This window comes from Podarcis gaigeae, assembly GCF_964106915.1.
Source record: "Podarcis gaigeae genome assembly, chromosome: Z".
In the NCBI taxonomy this organism is placed as follows: domain Eukaryota; kingdom Metazoa; phylum Chordata; class Lepidosauria; order Squamata; family Lacertidae; genus Podarcis; species Podarcis gaigeae.
The window spans coordinates 41596935-41624060 of NC_139691.1; the positions used below are offsets into that span (position 1 = coordinate 41596935).

A 27126-nucleotide genomic window follows, 5' to 3' on the forward strand; every position below is an offset into this window, starting at 1 on the left:
GGATTCTTGGGGGAAGCTATGTGCTTAAATGTATGGTGTATACTAAGATAAAACCATTAAAATTAAGAGTCTTAAATTAGTAATGTCCAGCTGGTGCAGAATCCAGCAGCCAGGTTGTTCACCAGGGCAAGATGGTTTGAGCACATTACATCAATCCTGACCTGACTGCACTGGATAACAGTTACTTTCCAGGCCCAATTCAAAGTGCTGGTTTGACCTGCAAAGCCTTAACTTTTTAATATGTTTTTAATATGTGACATTTTAGTGTATTTTTCATCTCTGTTGGAAGCCGCCCAGAGTGGCTGGGGAAACCCAGCCAGATGGGCGGGGTACAAATAATAAATTATTATTATTATTATTATTATTATTATTATTATTATTATTACTGGTTCAGGTCTGCAATACCTCAAAGACCACCTTTCCCCATGTGAACCTGCCTGGACCCTGCTTAGATCCTCTGAGGACCTTCTTCATGAGCCTCCTTCATGAGAGGTCCAGAGGGTGGCAACATGGGAAGAGACCTTTTCTGCAGTGGCTACACGCTTGTGGAATGGGAATGCTCTCCTCCAGGACATGTGCCTGTCACCTTCCTTATACACCTTTAGGTGCCAGGAAAAATCATTCCTCTTTAACCATAGCCTTTGGCTGATTAACATCCTATGTCTTTTAAAATGTGCTTGTGGGGTGGGGTATTGGTTTCTTTTTGTTTTGTATTTGGGTGAAGGGCAGCATACAAATTAAATAAACCCCCAGCAAAGCAAATTTAGGAAGATCCTAAGCAGGGGGAGGTCATATTCCCTCCCAGGCATTCAAAGAACATGCATTAAGATCCTCCACGAGAATGGATCCCTCACCTTCTCCTATGTTCCACTTACTATGCCAGTGGAATAGGTCTCCTACTATTACTACCAATAGTAATTGAGAATAGTCGCCTGTACACACTGGGACTGTACACAGATATATCACAAAACGGCTCTCTTGCATGTAATAGCCTTTTTATCCCCGGTGTCTAGCATTTCCCCGTTTTTCTACTCACAAATACATATAATACATATATCCAAATGAGGCAAAATACACCTGACTGGGCACCAAATCACCAAAACATATGCCATAATGAACCTGTAAAAAGATAGCTGCAGAAAATATGCTTTGGTGTTATTTTGAAAAAGATTAACTCGGTTCATTTGTTTGTGGAGTGGCCAGTAAAGGGAAAATTGGCGAAAAAAATAGTTTCAAAGCAATGTAAGGATACAAATGCCAGCTATGGAAAGGTTTTCTTTTTAATGTTGTGGATAGAATAATGTCTTAGATTTTTATTTTTAAAACATGCTTTTCTGTTTTTCTTATCAACGGCAGTTTAATATTTTGTACATAGTGTTCCAATTTGCTTAACTGACTTCAACGAAACGAAAAATTTTGTGCCACCTTTCAGAAATGATTCTAGAGCAGTTTGCAAAACTAAGATGAAACGCCAGGGCGAAATGCAAGAAGCAACATCGTGTTTGGTTTGTGTGTGGTTGTTTAAAAAAAAAATTTAAATACACCTCCGTATAACTAAAAATTTGCCTTTAAAAACTAGTCAGTAGTTCAAGGACACCGAAACGGTTTTAAGCTCTTTCTCTTTTAAATCAGTGATCCCACGCGCTTCATGCTGTTGTGTCTAAAACATCCCTTTCTCATATTCCAGAGGAGACAGCTGAGCTAATCAGCAGCAAAAAGCGAAAGAACCTCGTGGAAACTGATTCGGGGCAAAGTTCCACCGAACTCCAGAAGGCTTACTTCTGATAAGATGTGTGCAAAAACAACTCAGAAGCAAGTCCCATAGTGTTCAGTGCTACTTACTCCCCAGTAACAGCACACTGCTGCCTTCTTGTGTGTGGTTTTATTTTATTTTAATTTTTTTAGAATCACAGAACTGTAACAGAAGAACAAACGCGCCCGGGTTTTTTTCTTTTTCTGATAAAGCGCAACAGGCGCTCTCCACCACGAATCCCCGCCCTCCCCCCTCCCCTCATCCCCTTCAGCATCATAGAAACTCCGCCTCGAGCCCGCTCATTGGACAGATTTGTTCGGGTTTTTTTCTCTCAATCCCGCTCGCTCTCAAAATCGGCAAGAAGTTCTCTCCTTGCGCTCTTGGACCTGCAGATAGACCGACAGCTACCTTCTCCGCCTTACTCGCCTAAAGTTGACTGGGCAGCTGTTGTGGGTCTGTGTGTGGCGGGCCAGAGAGTCTGATCATGGGGACACACAGCCCCGAAAGGGAAGAGCTGGATGCCATTGCAAGTGATGAAGATGTGCTGGAGCTATGCCTTGAAGACTCTTTTTCCGAAACACTCGAACGGAGGAGGAACATGGAAAACGGGACGGGTCGGCTCTCCTGGATACTCGTGGCGTGCTGCCGAGCTGCCGTGGTTCACGACCATGTGACGACCTTCGTAGCTGCTCCGCCGGTGACCGTGTTATCTCTGGAGAGGTACCTGAAGGATGCCACCCAGAAGACACGCGTCAGCTACATTTCTGCTAGCAATATATCCACGCGTGCCTCTTCCTACAGAGAAGTGGCCGCTCGTGCTGACTCTCCTGGTCCTTCCACCGAGCAGCCCGATCCTTTCGCCAGGCATGTGCGCCTTCGTGCCTCGTCCCTCATCAAGGCACCCAAGCGTACTGGCTTCCAATACCTCTATGATGTAACTATTTCCGACGGCGTGTACCGGGAGAGATGCTTTCTGGCCCCCGAGTTGAACCGCTTGGTGGAGACAAATGTCCTTCGCTGTGGCCTGCAGGTGCAAATCACAGAGCTTTCGTGCGCTTTCATTCAGAAGTTTGATAGCTGGATTATGTGCATCGAACGGTTCGAAATTCTTGGCGCGGCCAGTAGAAGTGATGCCGTCCGGGGTCAACAGCTTCCCGAACGCAGAAGGAAGCCGCCCGTGCCGCTGATGGGGAGGTGGAAGTATTATCTTCCACTGTGGAATAATGAAGATCCGCATGGGGACAGATGGCGGGGGAAAAAAGGTCCAGAAGATGACTTTGCGGATGGTGAGTTGACTGCTGCAGGGTGGGTCATCAATAGTGGGTTGTTGGACGCATGGGACTAATGGGTAGGATAGTCTGGGATTTACCGCTGTTGTTACTGGGTTCAATAAATTTGTCTCTTAGACTTAAGCACTGACAATCTATAGTCTGCTTAATGTGAACAGTCAGATTCTGAGTTGAGAGCCTGGTTTGCAGGAGAAGCCCACAAGCTGAATTTGAGGGAATATGTTTGGTGTCGTGTATTGTCTTATTCAGGTATATTTTGGTCCAACATGGTGGCTATTTAGGTGTGTTTTTGTGTTGTGTGTCACTGCACCGGGACCCAAACTTGATAGAGTGTGCTTTTAATAATTTTATTATAATTTTATTATTTATACCCTAACGATCTGGCTGGGTTTCCCCAGCCACTCCGGGCGGCTTACAGTACAGCTTTTCGGTTCTAGGCTTTGAATAGGTACGGAATACGCATATTCTGGGTGTTAGGGTCATTAAGAGTCAAGATGCTCTCCTGCACAATTTTAGACGTGTGGTTTATGTACTTGTGCATTTGTGTTCACCTTGTGCACTTCATTCGTTTTATTTATGACACCTTGGAATTCTTGAGACAGCACCAGAACAACCTTTAGAAATAGCCAACTTGGCAGGACCAGTTTTTAAGATCAGCAGTGCTTGGTTATTTGTAACTTATCCCTTTGCCGCAATATGTTTTGTAGTATGGCAGTGCTGATGAAACCAACTATGTCACCTATACACTTTTGAATCTCTTTTTGCTTTCCTAGACTCTGCAGTTAAAACTCTGCGAGATTTGCAGAGAGACTTTGGCCAAAAAATAGGCAATAAGATTAAAACTGGCACCCATCCTATTATCATTAAAATAACCCACAGGGGGAGACTTCAGTACTACGGAAAGCCCAGTCTGGCTGTTGATAAGCCGTACCAGGTAGGCTATCTACAGATCTTAACATGCTTACGTCTTGTTGTGCGTCCATTTAAATCTGCTATGCTGATAAAAACCTTAATTCTTATTTCTGAATCCTTCCTCTAAATAACAGCCATAATGAAATACAATTGTAAATGGTAATATAATTATATTTTGTTATGGCAGTTATTTAGAGTTCAGGCTTTGTTTTTGGTTTTTTAAAGTCAAAATGAACTGAGTTAAATGTATCTCCTTGTTTATTTCACTGACTGTATCTTGAGAGTATATTGTTGCTTTGATATAGGTAGAAATGGAAACAGTTCTATTGATGAATATACCACTGTGCTAATGCATATTGTACTAATTTACAATTTACCTGTGAAATAACGGCTTGATTTTTGTGGAGCCTTACTCTGATTAGACTTTCTTCAATATCCTGAGCACACAAACACGGCTTTCAAAGGCTTTTCAAAATTTCATAATGCTGAATCATGATGCCACTGCTAATGGAATTTTTTAAAAGTGTTCTTAATTCTGTTGAAACAACATGCAGACTGCAGAATACACTGCCCTACATGGCTCCACATGAATCACTTACGTTATTTATTTTTAACCCCTTTTAATGATGGTTTTTCCCAAGGACAAAAGATTGCTGCATCGCAGGGGGTTGGACTAGATGACCCTTGTGATCTCTTCCAACTCCTCAGTTCTGTGATTCTGTGATTTTACATTACTCTTGTCTATAGCACACAAACTCAACTTTCACAAGCCCTTTTTCATTGCCCCCCCCCCTTGCTGTTTCTAGTGGCTGGAAGAAAACCTCACTTCCTGTTGTGTTGCCTTTCTTTTCACCTTCCGATTGCTAAACAGCAAGGTTTCTTGTTTTATTTTTTTATTTTTTTATTTTTTTATTATTTATTTTTAATTTTTTTATTTTTTATTTTTTATTTTTTATTTTTTATTTTTTATTTTTTATTTTTTATTTTTTTATTTTATAGGTGACCCTTTGGTTCTCTTCCCACTCTACAATTCTATCGTGGTTTTTAAAAAAAATGTTTTTATTAAATATTTTCTTGGGTTACAGAAGTACATACAGTGTCTCTGCTTTCAGTTCAAAGAGTTCTTTCACACAGTTTGTTCATATTCAGTGTGAGACACTGATGTTATATAGACAGTATAAATTTGGGGGGGGGAGAGGGAGGGAAGAAGAGGGGGTAGTAAACTTTCATTCTTCTACATAGTGTATGTATAAGGTTTTTGTGTCATTATTTGGGTTGGTTCTATTTCTATTCATTTATTGGTTTTTGTTGGCAGTGAAAGAGATTTATCTATAGATAAGTTTCAATGTGAGTTCCCTTCTTTTTGCTGAGATGAATTTAAAGGGTGGTTTAGACCACAGTTTAGTCCATTGGGTAGGTTTATTTTGTAACCTATGTCATGCTCCCATTGTTTTTTTGATTGAGATGGGGGGGCGTTGTAGGGTTATGGAGCAATATTTTATATATTGTGGGTACCATGCCCTTGCCATGTCCCTCTGCTGTTAGGAGAAGGTTTTCAGAAGTGGTCAAAGGCCTAATCGCTGCTGCCGTTTCTGCTGGGTTGTTTAAGAAGGCGTGCAGTTGGTGGTGTGTTAGCCAGGGTATTTGTGTGTCCCCTAGTTTGTCTTGCATTTCTTGTGCAGGTTTGGGTTTGTTATTTTTGTAGAAGTCGGTATAGCAATTCTCTGATTCTGTTATACTGACTCAAAAGTATAACAAAAAAAGTAGTTTCTGTGTAACTTCCATGTTTGGATTTGCAGTGCTGCCTCCCAGCTCTGTTGTTCATTTGTTCAGAATGTGCCATTCCCAGCTTACTCAGAGAGGTCTCTGCAGCTCGGTGCAGGTGGGTGGGGCTGCTTCTGGCTCCTTTGGCATGACGCAGACCCAGGCTGGAAAGTGGGCAGGGTCTACCTGGAGAGCTGGGGATGAATTATTGCTGGCCTCCTGGGGTGTGGGAGGGAGGAGAGAGACTCCAGAGATGGCTGGAAGTGAATACTTCCAAATCCGTTCTGCTTCATATAACTGTAGAGTTGTAAGAGATACTTTAGGAGCATCTAAGGCAGGCTTTCCCAATCTCCCCTCTATAGTCTTTGCCTGAATTTTCCACCCATGCATATACAGTGGTGCCTCGCAAGACGAAATTAATTCGTTCTGCGAGTTTTTTCGTCTAGCGAATTTTTCGTCTTGCGAAGCACGAAATCCCATAGGAAAGCATTGAAATTCAATTAATGCGTTCCTATGGTCAAAAAAAGTCCAAACAAAGCCAAATTTGGTACAACAAGAGTTTGTTAACTGCTCTTTAAAGTCACACATACTGTAAAGAGCATTTCAAAAATCGAAGGAACAATAAATTAAGTTTCTAAACATGACAGAAAAACATTTAAAAATCAACAAAGTGTACAGTACATTTTCTAAGACTCTGGGGGACCACTCTTTGCTTCTTCCACTCTTTGCTTCTTGCTGAAGAACCTATCCATGGTCTGCTGCTTCATCCGCCTTTTCAGCACCTCCCTGAAAGGCGACATGACCGTCGTATCAAAAGTGTTCGCAAGGTCATGTGCCACGCGCTTGTCAGGGTGGTGCCGCTGTGCAAAAGCCTGCACATCCTTCCACTTCATGCAAATGTCCCTCAGTTCTTTGGAGGACAGCCGTTCCTCAGTTGCTTCCTCCTCTTCCAGCGAGGCCTGCTCCTGCGCAGCCTCTGCCTGCAGTTTGACCAGCTCCTGGGTGGTCAGCTCGTGGTCGTTCTCCTCCACCAGCTCGCTGATGTCCTCCTCTGTGACCTCCAGGACCATGGTCCTCCCCAAGGCAACAATGTCCTCCACCACTGTTTACTCTGGTGCATTAGAGTCATTTGGTGCCACACAGTCCAGCCACAGGCTGCGCCAAGCGCAATTCAAATTTCTCTGGCTGATCCCGTTCCAGGCCGTGGTGATCATCTTCAAGCAAGTGACGATGTCGAAGTGGTCCTTCCAGAATTCCCACAGGGTGATGGTGGTGCAGTCAGTCACCTCGAAGCATCGCCTGAAAAGCTCCTTGGTGTAGAGTTTTTTGAAATTGGCGATGACCTGCTGATCCATCGGCTGGAGCGGTGGCGTGGTGTTAGGCGGTGTTAGGCGGCAGGAACATGATTCTGATGAAGCTGAACTCCTCCAACAAGTCCTCCTCAAGGCCTTTAGGATGAGCAGGAGCATTGTCCATCAGAAGCAAAGCCTTCAGCGGCAGGTCGTTGTCCATCAGGTACTGTTTGACAGCAGAGCCAAAAGCAAGATTTACCCAGTCTACAAACAGCACACTGTTGGATCGCCACATGACACTCAGCTGCTCCTTGTCGACCTTGTGTTTCTTGAAGGCCCGTGGGTTCTCCGAGTGGTACACCAGCAGGGGCTTGATCTTCAGGTCGCCGCTTGCATTGGCACAGAAGAGCAGGGTCAGTCGGTCCTTCATGGGCTTGTGGCCAGGTAACTTGGCCTCCTCCTGTGTGATGAAAGTCATTTTGGGCATCCTCTTCCAAAACAGCCCAGTCTCGTCGCAGTTGAAGACCTGCTGTAGAACGTAGCCCTCCATCTTCACAACCTCCAGGAACTCCACTGCAAAGTCTTCAGCCGCAGGAACATCAGAACTGGCAGCCTCTCCATGCCTGACCACGCTGTGGATTCCAGATCTTGTCTTGAACCGGTCAAACCAGCCTCTGCTTGCCTTGAAGACTTCTGGCTCGCCTGAAGTTCCTGGCTGTTCCTGGACGAGGTCTGCGTGCAAGGCCTTGGCCTTCTCACAAATGACGGCCTCAGTCACTGTGTCCCCTGCACGCTGCTTCTCTTCTAACCAGATGAGCAGCAACTTCTCGATCTCCTCCAGAACAGCTGGGTGGGTCTTCACGATCCTGGTGACTCCCTTGGCTGCATCCGTCACAAGGATCTTCTCCCTCATCTTCAGAATGGTCCTGATGGTCGATGGATTCCTCCCGTACTCCCTGGTGAGGTCTGTCACACGCATTCCACTGTCGTGCTTCCGGATGATCTCCTTCTTCATTTCCAGCGTCACCTTCTCCTTCTTCCTCTCGCTGGCCTCCGCAGCAGCAGTCTTCTTGGGTCCCATGGCAGCACAGCTCCTACCTTTGCAAACTCAGAAGAAAAAAAATCAGTGCTTCACATCCAAAAAATTCAAAAGCACCCAGCCACCCACCACACAGAAATTCAAACCCAGAACCAAGTCCTTGAATTCCAAACACCCAACCCAAAATTCAAAAAAGTTTTAAAAGTTTAACTTACCAAATGGCTGCAAATCACCAAAGTCTTCAAAAAACCTCAAATGGCTGCAAAAGAAGTTTTGGAAAAGCTTCAAAAATCACCAAAGTCTTCAAAAACCTCAACTGTTCCCCCAGCCACCCACCCACCACACAGAAATTGCAAACCCCTCCCCAACTGTTGCAAACCCCTCCCCAACTGTTGCAAACCCCTCCCCAACTGTCCCCCCAGCCCCTCCCCAACTGTTGCAAACCCCTCCCCAACTGTTCCCCCAGTCCCTCCCCAACTGTTGCAAACCCCTCCCCAACTGTTCCCCCAGCCACCCACTGCACAGAAATTCAAACCCAGAATTTTTTTTAAAAAAACACACAACATGGCCCAATGGTCACAGAAAATCATAAAAATTAAAAAAAAACCCACACAAGCTCCCAGATTCTTGCAAACCCCTCCCCAACTGTTTCCCCCTGCCACCCACCACACAGAAATTCAAACCCAGAATTTTTTTTAAAAAAAAAAACACAACATGGCCCAATGGTCACAGAAAATCATAAAAATTCAAAAAAAAAACCCACACAAGCTCCCAGATTCTTGCAAACCCCTCCCCAACTGTTCCCACAGCCACATACCACACAGAAATTCAAACCCAGAAATTTTTTTACACAACAGCAGAGTGGCCCAATGGTCACAAAAAATAAAAAAAATAATAAAAACCCACCACACAAGCTTCCAGATTCTTGCAAACCCCTCCTCAACTGTTCCCCCAGCCACCCACCACACAGAAATTCAAACCCAAATTTTTTTTTAAAAAAAAAAACAGCAGAGTGGCCCAATGGTCACAAAAAAATCAGAAAAATGCAGAAAAAAACCACACAAGCTCCCAGATTCTTGCAAACCCCTCCCCAACACCGTCCTTGAATTCCAAACACCCCAACCCAAAATCCAAAAACCCCCAAAAAAGTTTTAAAAGTTTAACTTACCAAATGACTGCAAAAGAAGTTTTGGAAAAGCTTCAAAAATCACCAAAGTCCTCAAAAACCTCAAAAAAGGCTACCACACCACGTACTATGAGTTGCTCCTCGAAGTCAAGTCGCAACTGCACCTCTTCAAGCAATGCACCCTGGGTATTAACGGTTTTACGAAAAAGGAAACAAACTTGCAAGACGTTTTCATCTTGCAAAGCAAGCCCATAGGGAAATTCGTCTTGCGAAGCACCTAAAAAAATGAAAAACTCTTTCGTCTAGTGAGTTTTTTGTCTTACGAGGCATTCATCTTGCGGGGCACCACTGTAATATGCATTCTCACCATTTGTGTTGTTCTCACACTGCTTGAATTTTTTTGGTGTTAGTGCATTGCTATAGATGGAGGTCAGTCGCTGGATGCAGGCCCCAAGAAGGAATTTCGCCTGCACATTTATTGGCTGGGTCCTATGGGCTTTCTCTTACCTCATAGCAACTGTCCCAACTTTCACATGGTGGATGAGACATTGGGCTGAATCCTTAGTAGAGAGGGGCACCCTGCCTCAGCCCAGTGGAGGACCCCCATAAGGGATATTGGAGTGTGATGCTTTCTGTTCAGAAGCCCAGTCGAGGGCTGACAGGCCAAGATGTCCCCTGCCAGGACTAGATGAGCTCTTCCAGAAACAGTTCACACCATGGTGGACCTCAATAATGGTTTGCCCAAGCTGTCCAATGATAGCTTGTTGAGCCAGCCAGCAAGCTGGCTGACCATGTGCCAAACCTGGTGCAATAAAGTTGCAGCCTAATTTAATCCAACTCCACTTTGTGTATGCCATTATTTTGACCACTTCTGCACTACTGCACAGAACTTGGGCCCACATACAAGTCCCACTGAATGGGGTTTGCTACCGCGCAGATGTCCATAGGGTTGCCATCTTAGACTTTAAGCCTTCTGAATGGGGGAAGCATTGCTTCTGTTCCTATGCAGCACCTTATGCACAGCTGATAAACTGAGGAGGAGCATGCCATCAGAAAAGTACAGATTAGCCACAGGCATTTTGAAAGAGCAGTTCAACAATACTTTTCACTCTTCAACAATGTTGCTGTGATCTTGTGGCTCATATTCTTAATCTCTTTTAGGCATCTTTCATTGTGGCTGATCGTTCCGGTTCTATGACCATGGTGCTGTGGAACGACATGTGTTTGGAATGGTACAACAGTATGAACGTTGGCACTGTGTTGCTTCTTCAAAACTATGGTGTTAAAAGAAGCTGCCTTTTTAAAACACAGCAAACTCTTGGATCCATGGGTGTGAAGAAATTGTTCTCAATAGGTTAAGTATTTTGAATATTAATTGTTGTTCAACAATGTGCTGTTGTTTTTGCAGTAGGTGGCAACGTATGTTTAGTTTCACTGACCATTTGAAAGCATATGGCTGTTCATTGATTATAACTGTATTAAGGCACATTGAAATCTACACCTAGTTCATGAAGGGGATACATTGACCACTTTGAGGGGAAAATAGCACTATCGTTTTTTAAAAAAATCAACTGCCCCTAGAACAGAAAGTAAAATTTTACTGCCTTGGCTGCAGAACTAAGGTGTAAAAAATGTGGGTTTTTTAATCATTTTGGTGTTTCCCCCCCAAAAAAAGTGTTAAAAGATGAAATTCCTTTTGTCCCAAGTCAACCACACTTTTCATCTGCTGTGTAATAGTAACTTTCAGTTGTTGTTCCTTAAATCCACAAAAGTCTTTGATACCCCCATCACGCCTTCTGTAACCAGTATGATTACCTTCAAATTATTTTGCTTTACATATGTATATATAATGCATTGGGGAGAAAGTGAGATGTTTCTTCAGGCTAGGAGGAAAGAGACGCGCAAGTCACAATTTGTCAATTTAAGACATTTATTATTATTATTTACAAACATATTCTCAGTGGACCGATGAAACAAAGTTTCTTCTTTTTACACATCTTAAGTAAGTCTGTGTAATCATGAAGAGATAACAAATAATGTAGGGGAGAGGGAAAATGGCCAAATGAAATTAACAAGGAACAATGTAAATTAAATAATGAAAATTTCTGACAGAAGAATTGATCTTCCCACAGCATTCAAGGAAAGCTCATGAAATAATCTCCCAGATTTATAGTTCTTTTTGGAATGTAATTTTGTAATTAGCATGTAATTTTGTTTCAAAGTTCACTTTAAAATGTCATTATTTTATAACACCACATAAACAACAGATCAACGAATCTGGAGGGCCACAGGTGTCCCTCTCCTGTTGTGAGATCACACACAACTCTCTTTGTGTAACTTGAGAAGCACTGCTTCGCTCACTTGTTTAAAGAGTAATACTGAAAGTGAAACCTTGCTTGAGCCTTGGTACCGTGTTGCTAAGACTAAGTGAAGTTTATGCATAACTGATATTTCAGATATCTGTATTGATTCAGCAATAGATATTAGGGCTTTGCAGCTCATGATGGTTAGACCCCTATTTTGTAAAAGACACTAGGTCGGTAGCCCTGACACTGGCTTTTCAAATACCTGTTGTTAAGTCCCATGAGCTACATAAAACAAAATACTTGGTCCCTCCTCTTAATCTAGAGAACTCCGTAAACATTTACAGTACAGAGCCATTCTTGGGTGTTAGCTAGATTCTTAACGCTCTGTTACTCCATTGAAGGGAGGGGGGAAACCATTTTTAACATTGAAGCTCTTTTGAAGAAATTCCAGTCTAACATTTCTCCGTCTTCAATCTTCAAACGCTATTCAGCCTGTATTTTGAATTTCTCCCATTAAGGATTCAGGCTTCTTCCCTTTTGATATAACCACTCACATTATTTATTTATGGTTGATCTTGGAAGGCAAAACCGAGGGAGGCAGTTGTTAAATAGTTTCTTAGTGAGAAGACTGTCCAGAAAAGCTCCAAACATAGTGGCACTCTATCTGATTTTAAATCCCTTCTGCTACCCAAAGAATTGAGTCTGGGGGATAACAGTGTTTGGGGGATACAGGAGTAGCAGAACTACTTAGGCAGCCAGGATCTCAGTTGTTCAATGTGTGTTCTCACGGTTAATTTCTTTTTCTCCTAGAACTAACACTAAAAGCTGGGCAAAGACCTATAATTACCATCATTCCAAAAGACGATGTTAAAGTGGAATGGAGATTGCCCAACATTCAGTATCAGTTTATCACAAGGTTAGGCTTTTTAATGTGTTGTAGCAATATACAAGGCAGGCATCAATAATGTAACAAAAGAGGGAAGGAGGAGGGAGGGGGAAAGTAACAGTGGAAAAAAAGCTTTGTCATTAAGCATTATCTATTTATTCAGTGGCGTAGGGTGGGGGTGCAGGGGGGGCTGGCCGCACCGGGCGCAACATCTGTGCATTAGGGTTAGGGGGCGCAAATCCATGGGTTAGGGGGTGCAAATTACTTGCCTTGCCCCGGGTGCTGACAACCCACGCTACGCCACTGTATTTATTATTGCATTTCTATCCTGCTTTTGCTACCAAAGTAGCAGCAAACGAGGCAGAAGAGCAATACAATTGAAAGTGAAATGCCGTATTTTCCTGTGTATAAGACTTTTTTTTTTTTTTTTGCTAAAATTTTGTAGGCAAAAATGGGGGGGATCATCTTATACACGGGTAGTGAATGCAGTGGGGGGTGATTGGATGTGGCAAGCGGGTGGGCGAGTGAGGGATTGGCAGCTCAACAGCTCAAGAAATATTTATTTCTTAATTCAGGATTCAAAAGAATAGGGGTCGTCTTGTACATGGGGGTGTCTTATACACAGAAAAACACGGTAAATAAAAACATTTAAAAGTTTTAATAGCATTTTAAAAGTTCAACTTGATCCTTATGGCTATTCACTTCAGGCTTCTCATGAACAGTATCTTGCATACATCAAATGCCTTGTTTAATAGGATTTTTAAAAAATAAAAAATAAAATTGAATGCCATTAAGGAAGGAGACTCAAACAGGGAAAGCATTCAATAAATGCGGAGCTGTTACCAAGAAGGCCCTGTTATGGGACAGTATCAACCATGTGTATCCCATTGGCAACAGGGGTGGCATTTTCCCAGGTACTTTGATCCCAAGCTGGTTAGGGCATTGCATGCTAGTACTGACGCTGTGAGTTGGGCACACTAGCTCACTGTTAGCTAGCGCATCACCCACAGGACTACTTACATTTGGCCTTGTCAGGCTGCAGCAATCTGGGTGCTGCACTCTGCACCAGTTGCAGCTTCCAGGATGTCTTAAAGGACAGACCCTGAGCTGGTGGCACAAGAACTCTCAAGACTAGACCAAAGCCCTCATGCCTTTCAGGAAAGATAAAACTAATCATGTTCGTGTGCCTCTTCCACGAATGGTCTGGAGGGTAGCAACAGGAGAGTGGTCCTTTTCTGTGGTGGCTCCCCTTTTGTGGGATGCTCTTTCCAGGAAGGCTCACCTGGCACCTTCATTACATATATTTAGGCACCAGGAGAAAGCATCTCTCTTCATCAGGCCTTTGGCATTCAATGTTTTTGTTTTTGTGGAAGCAGTGGTTATTGGTTCATTTTTGATTTATTATGATGTATTTTGTGTTCCCAATTTGCATTTTTATGATGTGAACCACCCTGTGATCTTTGGATGAACAGCGTTATAAAGATTTAAATAAATTAATGGGGATTATAATGATGCTGGTGGAAGGTCACTCAAGCATGGACAACTGAGGCCAGGCTTTGCCAGTCCAGGAAAAGTCATAGTGAAGCAACTTACATACATTGGTCATCATCACTCCTTAATGCTTGGGAATCTGGTGAGCCATTGGAATCTGGAGCACTTCCGGACTATGAACCTGTTCCTCTAGAAGGAGTGCAGTCATGTTGTTCACCTAATTCCTAGATACGGGAACTGCTTACTCACAGCACTTCTGTCTTATCAGGATTTAGGCTCAGTTTATTAGCTCCCATGAAGCCATTGTTTTCAGATACTGTACCAGTCCAACACCTTCACCAACCTGTCCAGATTCAGGTTAACTGGAGAGATGGAGCACTGTGTTCATAAACATGGTGAGATTACTGTGTGCTGCAAATATCACTTGTACTTTTCTGTATTACAGATCCAAGCTGCTTGTCACACCATACATTGAATACTGTGATGTAGTTGGGCTTGTGAAATTTGTGGGGAGGACTCAGCGCACAAGGAAGACAGGTTATTTTTAAATATTTTTGTGCTAATGAACAATTAATTTAAAAATACTTTCTGAAAATGTTCAACATTTCTGTTGTCCTTACAGAGCATGGAGAAGACTTTTTGATCTATCGTTGGGTGCTGGTTGCTGATGGAATCTCAGATAAGAATCTCATCCTGCAATTGTTTTCTTCATCTCAGCCTGAAATATTTGAGAGAATTCACCCAAGTATTTGTTTTTTTTTTTAAAAAAAAAAATCTCTGCATTTCTCCCACCCCAAATCTTGTAATACCCTTTTTCTTAAAAGTTTGCTTTAATTTTGGGTATTGGCAGACAATACCATTGCAGCTCCTTCTAAAGCCCCTGACAGAATAGTAGAAATGAGGAACTGAAACTTGCGTATCTTTGCATGTGATGGTGCTCAGGCAGGTTTTTATATATTTTCTCTCTTGTTTCTGAAGGGAGAACTACCATATTTTTCACTCTGTAAGACACACTTTCCCCCTCCTAAAAAGGGGAAACGTGTGTGCATCTTATGAAACGAATGCAGACTGCGCAGCTATCGCTGAAGCCAGGAGAGTAAGAGGGATCGGTGCGCACTGATCCCTCTTGCTCTCCTGGCTTCAGCGATAGCCACGCAAAGCCTCCTGAGCGCAGTGGCAGCCCCTTCCATTTCTCCTCCCACTTTGCTGGAGAGGTTCTGAGCAGAGAGGGAGAGAATATTTTTTTTCTTGTTCTCCTCCTCTAAAACTAGGTGCGTCTTATGGTCTTATGGCGCGAGAAATACGGTATATATGAAGTACTCTCTAGCATTTATCTATGAGTGGCTTAAACCTTTGGTGTAAATTTCATGGCCTTAAATCATAACCCAAAGAGTTATGTTTAGGTGTGTAGCAGGATTTGGGAATTTAGCAAGACTTTTGACCTTTTAAAAAATAAATAGCAAGTTAAAAGTTGGAGATGATGTGTAGGCTTGGGCCTGAGCAATATTGCAACAGACCAAGGGTCCATGTAGTCCAACAACATCCTGGGCCAATTAAATTCTATTCAGAGTAGATCCATTGAAATTAATGGACCTAAGTCAGTCATGTTCCTTCATTTCGCTGCCTGCTCTGAGTAGACTGAGTACTGGATATGGCTCCCTACAGAGGACAGATAAATGCTTCTGCAAAGCCCACAATTAATCTGTAATCTTCCACCTCAGCTACCTAGTTCTCTCCAAGCAGAAAATGTAATAAACTGGGATCTGGTGAGTACTATTTGAAACTGCAGGTGAGGGCTCATGTGCTGGAATACTATCTCTGCAGATACTATTGCTACACAAAAACACTCTTGCATCCACAAGATGCTTAGACTAGAACACCTCTGACATTTGATTTTTCTATACAGAGAACTATTTTCAACACAAAGGAGGCATGCATCTAAAGTGATGCAAACCAGTAACTGGTTTTTCTCCTCATCTGCTGTTTGTGAGAACGACAACCAAGTCACATAGTTTTAACTGCTTGGTAGAACAAAAGTTTTAGTTTGGTTGAGCTAGGAATTGTAGGAAGTGCAATAATAATATAATAAATAACAATAAAAATGCTGCCATTTGTATCTTTTGCTTTAAAACTGGATAGTTCTGAACATACATACATACTGAATAGTATGTGTGAAATAAATAAATGAAATGAAATAACATTTATGAAAAAAATGATGCATTCTTTCTCCATCTCCAGGGTCACTTTTCGTATGTACACACCTGAAGGTGATCCGAGAGATTGCAGGGAATGGCTCCTTTCCATCTTACCTGAGAACTACTAATGAAAGTCAAATGTTTATTTGCGGTAAATAAACCCTGATTTCGTAATTAATACATGCAATTTGTAACATACACCTTCAAGTGCTCATGTACATCTTAACCACATTTTTTTGTTCCCCTTTTACCTTTGGGGTTCAGCCATTTTGCTTTTCATTTTTGTTTGTAATTTATTTTATTTTATTTTATTTGTTTTATAGGCTTCCTCAGCCTCAGCCCTCCAGATGTTTTTGAGACTACAATTCCCATCACCCCTGACCACTGGTCCTGCTAGCTAGGGATCATGGGAGTTGTAGGCCAAAAACATCTGGAGGGCTGAGGTTGAGGAAGCCTGGTCTCGTGTTAGGTCTGTATCTGTGGGATTCTAGCAAGAGTACTGCATCTCTGGTGTTGGAAATAAAGCCAGGGTCACAGAGAAGTTGCAGAAGAATATTAAATCTCTGGTGAAATGGTGCACTACGATAACTTCCTAGAATCATAGAACTGTAGAGTTGGAAGGGACCGCGAGGGTCATCCAGTCTAACCCCCTGCAATGGAGGAATCTTTTGCCTAAAGTGGGGCTTGAAGCCACAACCTTAAGATTAAGAGTCTCATGCTCTACTGACTGAGCTATCCCACAGACTGGTCTGCGTGCAATGAGCCTCTTAGGCAGCTTAGAAACTGCTGCAATTCTTTCCTATCCCTGCACGATCTCTAGAATCCTCATCACCAACATTCCCAATACCATTTATTAATTCTATAATGTTCTTCATGGAGCCACCACCTGTTGAGTTCCCTTCCTGTTCTGCGATTCTATATTTCTATTGGCACAGTCACTTATAAAAAGTTGTTGCTTTAATATTTTGATACTTTTATTAGGCTTTTCACAGCCTTTGTTTGTTTTTGTTTGTTTTTTCTTAACAGAGTGGCACAGAGGCCAGCCATATGAAAATGAAGTCAGAGTAAGAAGCATTGCTCATTGGAGGAGAACTCAGGAGGGATCTTCGCATGCGAACAAAACTTTCATTGGCGGATATTATCCTTTGCCACCAGCCCCAGACACTTTTCTGAAGTGCTGTGAAACTACTGGAGGTGATGTTTTTTATTCTGCATTTTCATTCACTTGCCACTTGGCAATAGTCACGTTATTAAACAACAAATTTCTGTGCAGCTTTATTCACTTATTTGTACTTTTTAGTAAATGATCACAATGCTAAACAACAAACTATACCAGTAACAATGGTCTCGACTGACCATTAGGTCCAGTCGTGGCTGACTCTGGGATTGCGGCGCTTATCTCACTTTACTGGCCGAGGGAGCCGGCGTACAGCTTCCGGGTCATGTGGCCAGCAAGCCGCTTCTAAGCTGCTTCTGGTGAACCAGAGCAGCGCACGGAAGCGCCATTTACCTTCCCACCGGAGTGGTACCTATTTATCTACTTGCACTTTGACGTGCTTTCGAGCTGCTAGATTGGCCGGAGCAGGGACCGAGCAACGGGAGCTCACCCCGTCGTGGGGATTCGAACTGCTGACCTTCTGATGGGCAAGTCCTAACCCACAGCACCACCTGCGTCTCAGTAACAGTCATACACTAAACCAAAAGATAGAGAAGGAATGGGGGATTTGTTTGGGAAGTTTATTGACAAAGAAGAAAAATATTAAACTATCAGAGCAAGCCAGTTAGCAGGGTTTTTAGACAAAGATTTCTATATAGTTTCCCCAGCTCTTTACATATATATGTGTGCACCACAATGTGGGGTAGAATTCAGTAATATATATGTGAGTCATTAAAATGAAATTATTCCAGTACAAGATTAAGATGAACACACACTTCTGATCTCAAGGCCCCCCACATTTCACATGTACCAAGGACTTGCAGTGCTGAAATAGTGGGTGAGCAGTGGGGACTTTTATTTCCTGTTTGTAGTCTAAGGGTGGTCAGTAATGAAAATCAATCAGAGGTTTATCTGTACCAATTTAAAAGCAATAATTTAACATTAAGTGCTTTTCCATTTGAATCTTTTGAATCCCACATTCATAATTTTTGGTAGTATTGTTTCCTTAAAACTAAGTTTATTTTTAGCCAAATTATAACAATTTCAATTATTTCCCAATTAATACAATTATTCAAATCAACTTCCAGTTAATACATTTTAGTTATAGTGGTTCACTGTGTGGTGGATTGGGTGCATTTCTGTTCAAAGCTAAGTTTTGGGGGATGATGATGATGATGATTATTTTGCAGTTGATCCAGTGTTGAAAACCATCAATGAAATTGGGGAAGAGATTGGAAAACTGCACTACAGGGAGCACAAACGCATTGCTATTCGGGGGATAATTGGTGCTGTAAAATATGTCGACTGCACCATCGTATCTCCTGATGCCTCAGTTGGGGCTCCAGTTGAGGCGCCAGTCCTGGCACCAGTTCAGGCTCCAGTTGAGGCTCCAGTTGAGGCACCAGAACAGGCACCAGAACAGGCACCAGAACAGGTATGGTGCTTGAGAATTAACAGTATAAGTATTTGGATACTATGTTTTACTTTTTTTTTCATTTTTAAAGAAGAAATAGAGTTTGAAAGGCTTAGTTTAGGTTTTTAAAGGTTTAATGTGGATGTTCCATTTTTTGAGAAAAAGAGTATTCCAACTGATATTTAAAACTTTCTACATGTGGGGAAAAAAGGTGGAAATGAATTGAGAAACTAAATGGGGGGTAGGCAGAACAATTTATTTAGTAGATCATATTTGAAAGACTATAGATATCCTATAAACTAATCCCTATGGTTCTGTTACTGGAGTTGAATCTAGATTAGGATTTAAAATACAGTGGTACCTTGGGTTACAGACACTTCAGGTTACAGATGCTTAGGGTTACAGACTCCGCTAACCCAGAAATAGTGCTTCAGGTTAAGAACTTTGCTTCAGGATGAGAACAGAAATCATGTGGCAGCAGTGCGGCGGCAGCAGGAGGCCCCATTAGCTAAAGTGGTGCTTCAGGTTAAGAACAGTTTCAGGTTAAGTATGGACCTCCAGAATGAATTAAGTACTTAACCTGAGGTACCACTGTACTATTAAGAGAGTTAATATGGATGGACAATGGTCGACCTACAGGGAATTGCTGCATTTCACAGGGGGGAACCCAAATTGAAATCAATGGAAAACCTAAGGAGCCAAGTTACGGACTGTTTGCAATATCATCAGTTACATGATATGTTTAAATTAGGTAGACAGAATAGTCTAAAATGACTTGTTATCAGAATGCGAAACAAAAGACGAGCTAGTTAAAGCCTCAGTGGCACACTGGGCAGTAGATATAGGGCACAACATAGATTTCTAACCTCTGGGAGAAACTTTGGGAAAGTGACTTGAAATTTACAGCATGCTACTCTTTGAAAGAGAACTATTTGAAAATGATTCATAGTTGGTCTCTAACTCCAAGTAGGCTTGCTAAGATGTACAAGACAGAATCAGGTAAGTGCTGGAAGTGTAAAGAGGTGGAGAGAACTTTCTTTCATATTTGGTGGACATTTTAAAAAGGTAAAAGGGTATTGGGAAATGATTTATAATGAACTGAAAAAACACGTTCAAAATAACTTTCCTTTCTGTTGGGGATGATTCGGACTGAAATCCCCAGGTGTCAGAAAAGGTTATTCATGTATGCAACAACTTCATATATATTTTCCTGTATATGTGAAGAATGGGTACCTAGAAGTTGCTGTATTTCTTTGTTTTTGAATAATAAGGCAAGATATCTCCTGTTGTTCATTTTCTACAGGTCAGCCAGGAACCTGCAGCAGGCACTTCTGCACAAACCTCCCAGCCACCCGAACAGCAACCTAGAGGACCCAGAAAGTGTCACGCGAAGAGAAAGAATAGGATTGTGGAGTAAGCTATTTCTCTAAAATGGAATTCCCTTTCTGTTTTGTTGGCATTTGTCTACCTTAGGCCACAATCCTGGTTCTGTTGACTTCCCTCTGAGCAAGATTAGGCACACATAGCATGGGAATTGTGTACTTTTCAAATGAGCTGCATCAATGTTCTAAAATGCCTTAGGTTATCATTTGCAAAGGAAATCACTTTTGCATTGCAATACCATGGCTGGCCTCCCTCTGTCTTGGGAGACACTGGAGGTGTGTTTTCCTTTGGGGGTGAAATCAAACCACGGGAGAGTTACAGTGATTGCTTTGGCTGTGGAGACCGATACGGTTGTTGCAGCTGGGACAGAGGATGGCGTCTGGTTTTGCTGTTGCAAATGCACCATGGCAGATGCATCATGTTCCCACCGGTTAGATGTGAATAGATATTTGGGAAAGACCTTGCTAAATGAGGTAGTTAGACCTGGGCAGGAATAGGTTCAAAGCATCAGGATTGCAATACCAAAGAGACCATTTAAATGATTGATTGATTTGAAATAATTTATTTCACCTCTTTTTAGATGGCTCTTAACAATGAGTTAACTTTTTAATGTTTTGTGGGTGCATGTGAATATGTGCAGAATCCAATATAGCTTCTAGATAGGACTGTGGCTCCAGAAAGTGCCCTTGTGTGTCATATGATGCTACTTAACTTATCAAAAGAAAACCAAAGCTGCCTACTAAATAAAATGTTGCCTGACTGATTATTCATACTTCACTAGTGCAGCAAGCAAGAAAATAGCACAAGTGGCAGATTCTCAGTAACTTCTTGATTTTATTGGATTTTTCCCATTGCTCAGTACCTGCTCCTGCCCACCTAGCAGTTCGAAAGCACGTCAAAGTGCAAGTAGGAAGGTAAACTGTGTTTCTGTGCGCTGCTCTGGTTCGCCAGAAGCGGCTTAGTCATGCTGGCCACATGACCCAGAAGCTGTCTGCAGACAAATGCCAGCTCCCTCAGCCTATAGAGCAAGATGAGCGCCGCAACCCCAGAGTCGTCCGCGACTGGACCTAACGGTCAGCGGTACCTTTACCTTTTACGCCTAATGCCAGTTGCCCTATCAATGTAGCGGCACAAACATACTATCACAGCTGCTTTGAAGTTAAGAAAAAGGAGGTGGTGTCATGTCTGCTTTGGCCCTGATCATAAGACCTAAGTGACTGCTTTAGTCAGTAAAGATAAAATGCCGCAACCTGAGAGTTCTATGTGTCGAAATGGTGATTACTGGCAAAATGGCCAAGCAGCCCTATAATCCCCCAATGGCAACTCTACTCTTGGTTTTTATAGGTCGGATGAAGATGAGCAGGATGCATCGGCTCCAGCGCGAAAGAAGCGCAAGAGAAGTATGGGTCTTATTCCTTGAAACCTATCTGAGTCCCGGCCTTTTACATTAAAATAAGCAGCACCGGAAGCCTTAGCAAACTTAATATGCCTTCCTCACCTTTTACAGTAACGTTATATGTTGTTTAGTTAGTAAAATTCTAGCTAAAGTGTTGGTTTTTAATCCTGGCTTAGTTCCCTAATGCCAAACGGAGATGATGGAGGAGAGATAACCTTGCTGCTTCGACCAAACCTTTCATTTTAATTTCAGTGAATCTTCCTTCCGGAGGCCCATATGCTACAAGGTCTTATGTTACAAGGTCTTACCTTGTTATTGTGAATAGCAAGGTGATTTCAGTTACTGTAGCTAAATTGCATACGTGAATTATCTAGCTTGGATCTTCTACATTTCCTGCTGGCCAGTGCTGCTGCCCCATTATGGAACCCTAGATTTTAATTCTAGAGTACAAGGCAGCTGATTTAGTGCTTCTGCGCATGCGCGACCACCAAAACCCAGAAGTAACCCGTTCTGGTACTTCTGGGTTTCGGCGGGTTCATAACCCAAAACAACCGCAACCTGAAGTGGTTGTAATCCGAGGTATGATTGTACTTATTTTAAAGAAAAAACAAAATGAAGAAGCCTACATTAAAAAAATAAATTAAATGAAATAGGATTCCCATTTATTATACATGTAAACTCAGCAAATGCAGTACATGGAAGAGAGTGAAATAAACTGAGTGAAATCAACAAAAAATCCATTCTGGAATAGTAATCATTTTGCTGAACTTGGATTTTCTGAAAGTTTACGACTTGAAAAGTGCAGGAAACACTAGCTAATGCTACTTTGTATTTATTTTCTTTTGAAAATATATAATAAAAGCCTATATCTACTGTGCTGCTGTACTAATTCCACATGCACACAATTTGGGGAGGGTTTTTTCTGGTTTATTGAAAATCTAGAATAATATTATAGAAGTAAATGGAGATTAACAACACACTTACTATCTTCATATTAGGAACTTCCAAAAAGAAGCACGGTTGGTCTGCAAAACGTTCACCAGGTTCCTGGGAAAGTAGCCTCTGGGATAAAATAAAAGACCGCTTGGAGCAGCACTTGCATTACAGCAGAGTTTTCCCCGAAAGCTTTCCATCAAAATTTAATTATGAAACTGGAAGTTTTCTCATGCAACTGTGCAATCTCCAAGCATCCAAATACAGATATGTGCCAAATAACGAAGATCAAACTGAGTATGCCTGTCCTTATGAATATTATCAAGTGACTATTGTCGGTAAGTAACCACCATCTCTGCAAAACAAAATTCAGCATCCCATTGGGAAGTGCAGGGGCACGCAGGCTCAACAACTCTGGCTCCCCCCAAAAATATGAAATAAAGTCAAACCATTTTTGCAGGCAAAAAAATATTAATTTCAATGTGGGGGGAGGGGGTGACAAGAAATTTTCTGTACCGGGTACCACCTGACCTTACTATGCCACTGGGCAAATGTTAACAGTTTTGTCTGGGTGTTGAAAGAATAATGGTTGTTGCACAGAGCTAAGAGGGAATGGATAATGTATCTAATGGTGTGGTTGGTTTTTTGTTAGAGAGAGCAAGAGGTCAGAGTTTGCGGGTATCTGGGTTCAAAGGCAGCTTGGCGGTTTTGGACTGGTGTTTATCTCACAGTGTAACATACTCCACAGGTTTGCTTGGGGGATAAAATGGACAGAGCAGGGAGAAAAGATGGGATATAAAAACATAGTTCATGAAGAATAAATAGAGCAACTGTAAGGAGAATAGTCTAGGATCCAAAGAACCTGCTTTTACTTCTACACATTCGAGGGGGGTGGATTTGTGTTCTTCAAATAGCAAGCCTCTCATACTGTATATGGTAAGTAATTGCTGAAACTCAGGAGATTTTCCCCCGCCCCCCCCCCAAAAAATAACTCTTTGGACAGCAGCCATAGTATGCCTTTCTCAAACTTGCTTCTTGAATACATAAATAATGCCCTCTGCATTTCCAAAGAAACCAGCCCTGCATTTTAGTGGAATGATTTTAGATAGATTGCAATTTCAAAATCATAGCAAATGCAGAACGGTGCAAAGATGTGGGGAGGAAACTGAACAAGGGCACATTCATTTATATGCTTGCAATAGGGTCCAAATGTGGAAGAACAAGAAGGTAGAATATCTGATTAGATGGCAGCATTTTCAATACAGGTGTTGAGCTTAAATTGAGTATTAAGGTGTGTGTGTGTTTAAAGAGCTTGGAATATGGATAGGGTGGGGTGGGGTGGGGTGGGGTGGAAGGGCAATGCTGTCTTGCCCTATGTTAACAAGAGCACAATTTCCAAGTCTTGAAGCAGGGGGAGAGAGATTATCACTTCGCTTGACACCAGTAGTATATCACTCAGAGAACTTTGTTTGGTCCTAGAAGGATATTGTTGGAAATAATACAAAGAAAACCTGTGAGGATATTAAAGTATGTAAATGGAAGAGCATGCCGATGAAACTTAGTGTGCATAGTCAGTATGTTGGGTCATCAGCTGTTGGGCATGAGCCAGAATTAAGTCACATCTCAACCTAAATTGGACTTGTTTAAGAGACAACTATGGCGGAGATGAACAGATCGATCCATGTCTATCTATCTATCATCTATCTGCAGTATCTACCAACACAATGATTAGTGTTGTATGTTGGGGGGGAATCAAATATATAGCTAAACAGTAGATTACTGAGGAATGCAATAGAAGTGATGGTTTTTTATAGGTTTTCAGGGAAATGTCTGGGCCATTGCGAATCAGGATTCTGATGTTTAAGTTTGAAGTCTTTGGTTCAACTCTTTGTCAGGTTGCCATTAAAAGAGTAGACACCAGTATTTGGATGAGTGATTTCCCTGTGCTGAAAGGATTGTTAAAGACAACTAAATAGTTCTTTATGCTAGCTGATGGTAACAAAATATATCCATTTTTTTACAGGAATGAATCGTGACACAGCTATAGATGTTGCCCTCCTGCCTGTGTGTTACGCTGAAAATTCAGGTTTACTTCAAGCAGCGGGCATGGAGTGTGCTACGGTGGATTTGCCTAACACAAGTGGGACCTCAAGTCAGAAGACGATTGCCCAGGCACTTTCTCGTAAGAACTTCTAGATGATATTGATGGTTTGCTTACATGCCCCCAAATAAGCAAGCGTAGTTGTAAATGAAGGTTTGCCACGTAACAGACCTTAATACAAAACCTTTATTTTAGAATTGCCTCCTGGATCACTTGTTATCTAGTATGGTTTGCCTAGCCTTGTTGCAGGACTAAACAGTATATGTCTAAATGCATAGCTTCTTCCCTGAAGAGATAGAAACACTGTTAAATGGTGGTTCTTCTGAATTCCAACCACTTGCTAATTGGCAACTTTAAATAATTACAGTAAGCAATAAAGTGCACAAATGCTTCAATGAGCATATTTCTCTGCATGTGTTTGCCTGCATAATTGTGTCTGCAAAGGAACTGGTTTTGAATATTTGACCCGCAACCTAAAAGAAGATTGCAAATTATGCTTTTCTGTTTATTAGTGCCAGCTTTCCCGGATATGTGAAACAAGAAGGAACTGGAAGCATTCTTTATTGTGTCAATCTTAGAATTTTTATCTTCAGAAACTAGAAGCCTACCGATATGCTGGGTGGCTGTTAGATAACACCCTAAACTCCAGTGTTAAAGTAATCTTCTGAAATGGAAGCAGTTGCTAGCTAGCTATTTATTTATTTATTTATTTATTTATTTATTTAGCTTCATGCTGAGTTAATAATTCCAAAGAAGAGTGAAATTCCCCCCTTTTCTTCCTATTTATTTATTTATTGGCCAAACACTGAAATAAGTTGAAATTCTGAAGATTTTATCCCTGCTGTTGAGTAACCTGGATGAGGAGGATTCATCCAGATGTTTTTGTTCCCTGCTTTAGGCACAGGGGATTGGTTTTCTGTGAGAGCATTTTCCTTTGCCATCATGTTGGAAGCAAGAGGGATTGATTCTCTGTCTTCCCCACTCTGCTTTATTACCTGTTTTGGGTGTAACATTGATGATACTCCTGGGAACGTAACAGCAAAGCAACTGTTAAGCATTTGTTTTTTAGTACTAACGTCCATATCTTTGTGTTTGCATACTAGGTGGTGGGCTGGTGAGAAAACCTGTGATCTGCATCCTGGATGTCTGCTCTTTGGGAGAAGACAAAGTTGAAGTCTTTCTTAACAAAGTGTATCTGGCCACAGAGTAATTTAACAAGACGTTCAACTTTGGGCCTTGGGAGAGCACAGTTTTCCATGTTGCTACACTTTGTTTTGCAAATCTGTATTGCATTTTACTGACAAGTACAATATCGTACTGAAATATACTCAGAGTCGGAAGTGGATTTTATGCTCTTTATTCAGCTCATAGTGGTAAGGAGGGAATGAAAGTCCCCTCAAAGTATCTGGTTTATTTACACAATGGGCTGCACGTGATTGGCTAATTCCGGAATTCTCCTGTAGGCCAATCAGGTTGTGGATTCACTTCTATCTGGAGCTGGATTGGGTGGCTCCTGCTGCATTGTTCTAGGACCAATCAGACTGCTGCATTCTGAATCCTATTGTTCTAGGACCAATCAGACTGCTGCAGTTTGGATCCTATTCAACTCAGTACATAACACGTACGAATACATTTACTTCAGAACTGCACATATGGTGGTGGGTTTTTCCTTGTATTAAGATTTTTTAGTAGTTTGCAGTAAGTGAGAGAAAACTAATTTAAATTTAAAGAAAACAGCTGGGAGGGTTCACAAATTAGTTTAATTATACAATGTATTAATTCTTAGTACTGGTCCCCCCCCCCTTTAGTATTAAGGTTTATACTTTTCATAGAAATATAAGATAGTTAAGGTAGATTTTAAAAAAAATTCTTATTGTTTCTTTTCTCAAATTGAAATTTTCCAATTATTAAATGATACTTAATACTTTCGATATTCATCTTTTCTGGACTTATCTGTATCTTCTATCTTTAATAAAATAAAATTTAGCATTAAATGCAGCAGTTTTGTTGTTATTGGCTTCCTTCTGTCTTGGGAGACAATGGAGGAGTGGGCCTTTGGGGGTGAAGTCAAACTGATGGAGAGTTACAGCGCCTGCTGTGGCTGTAGAGACTGATGTGGGAGAGACATGTTTTGTTGCAGCTGGGGCAGGTGAAAGCATCTGGTTGTGCCGATGAAGATGCACCATGGTGTTCCTTCTCTCTGAGCTCCTCCCAGCAGTCATTTCTCCTCTGGTCACTGCTGTCTGGTCACTGACTGGCTGTCTCCACTGAGATCATCTGCAAAGGATTCCCATACATCAGGGTTAATGGAGGAAATAACGGGGTGAGGTGGGGACCAGGAGCATGGTACAATGCAAATGCAAATTATGTGCACTTTGGCTTGTTTCAGTTGGAATGAGGGTTTAAAGGGATAGGGGAGGGAATGCATGGCAGAAATTATTATTTTTGAAGCAGGGCTATCTTCCCACATTTCAAAATAAGGGAAGTAATGCACATTAGCATCTAAGGCACACACACATGCCTGACCCCTCCCCCCCAAAAAAAATATAGATTCAGAGTCTAGAGTTACCTAACAGAACCACTTGGGGGGGGGCAGGAGGGTGGACCCAAGTATTGTTAACCTTCCTAAATACAGTGGTACCTCGGGTTACATACGCTTCAGGTTACATACACTTCAGGTTACAGACTCC

At 41.8% G+C, this 27126-nt stretch overlaps 2 protein-coding genes across 2 annotated transcripts; one reads left to right on the forward strand and one right to left on the reverse strand.

Annotated features, from left to right (window-relative positions):
* Positions 1-1464: 1464 nt before the first annotated feature.
* On the forward strand, positions 1465-25947 carry RADX (RPA1 related single stranded DNA binding protein, X-linked). Its single transcript, XM_083722794.1, has 14 exons — positions 1465-3039; positions 3816-3976; positions 10337-10529; positions 12292-12397; positions 14304-14395; positions 14481-14603; positions 16097-16204; positions 17080-17247; positions 18400-18644; positions 19927-20036; positions 21351-21406; positions 22401-22673; positions 24359-24517; positions 25540-25947. Exons 1-14 carry the CDS (start codon positions 2238-2240, stop codon positions 25644-25646), a joined length of 2703 nt encoding a protein of 900 aa, XP_083578920.1. The 5' UTR covers positions 1465-2237; the 3' UTR covers positions 25647-25947.
* LOC310837111 (putative CENPB DNA-binding domain-containing protein 1) lies at positions 6405-9475 on the reverse strand (the record flags this gene model as incomplete). Its single annotated transcript, XM_083723181.1, has 4 exons — positions 9177-9475; positions 8184-8226; positions 7609-8139; positions 6405-6692 (listed from the first exon to the last, which is right to left on the reverse strand). Exons 3-4 carry the CDS (start codon positions 8089-8091, stop codon positions 6405-6407), a joined length of 771 nt encoding a protein of 256 aa, XP_083579307.1. The 5' UTR covers positions 8092-8139; positions 8184-8226; positions 9177-9475.
* Positions 25948-27126: the final 1179 nt, after the last annotated feature.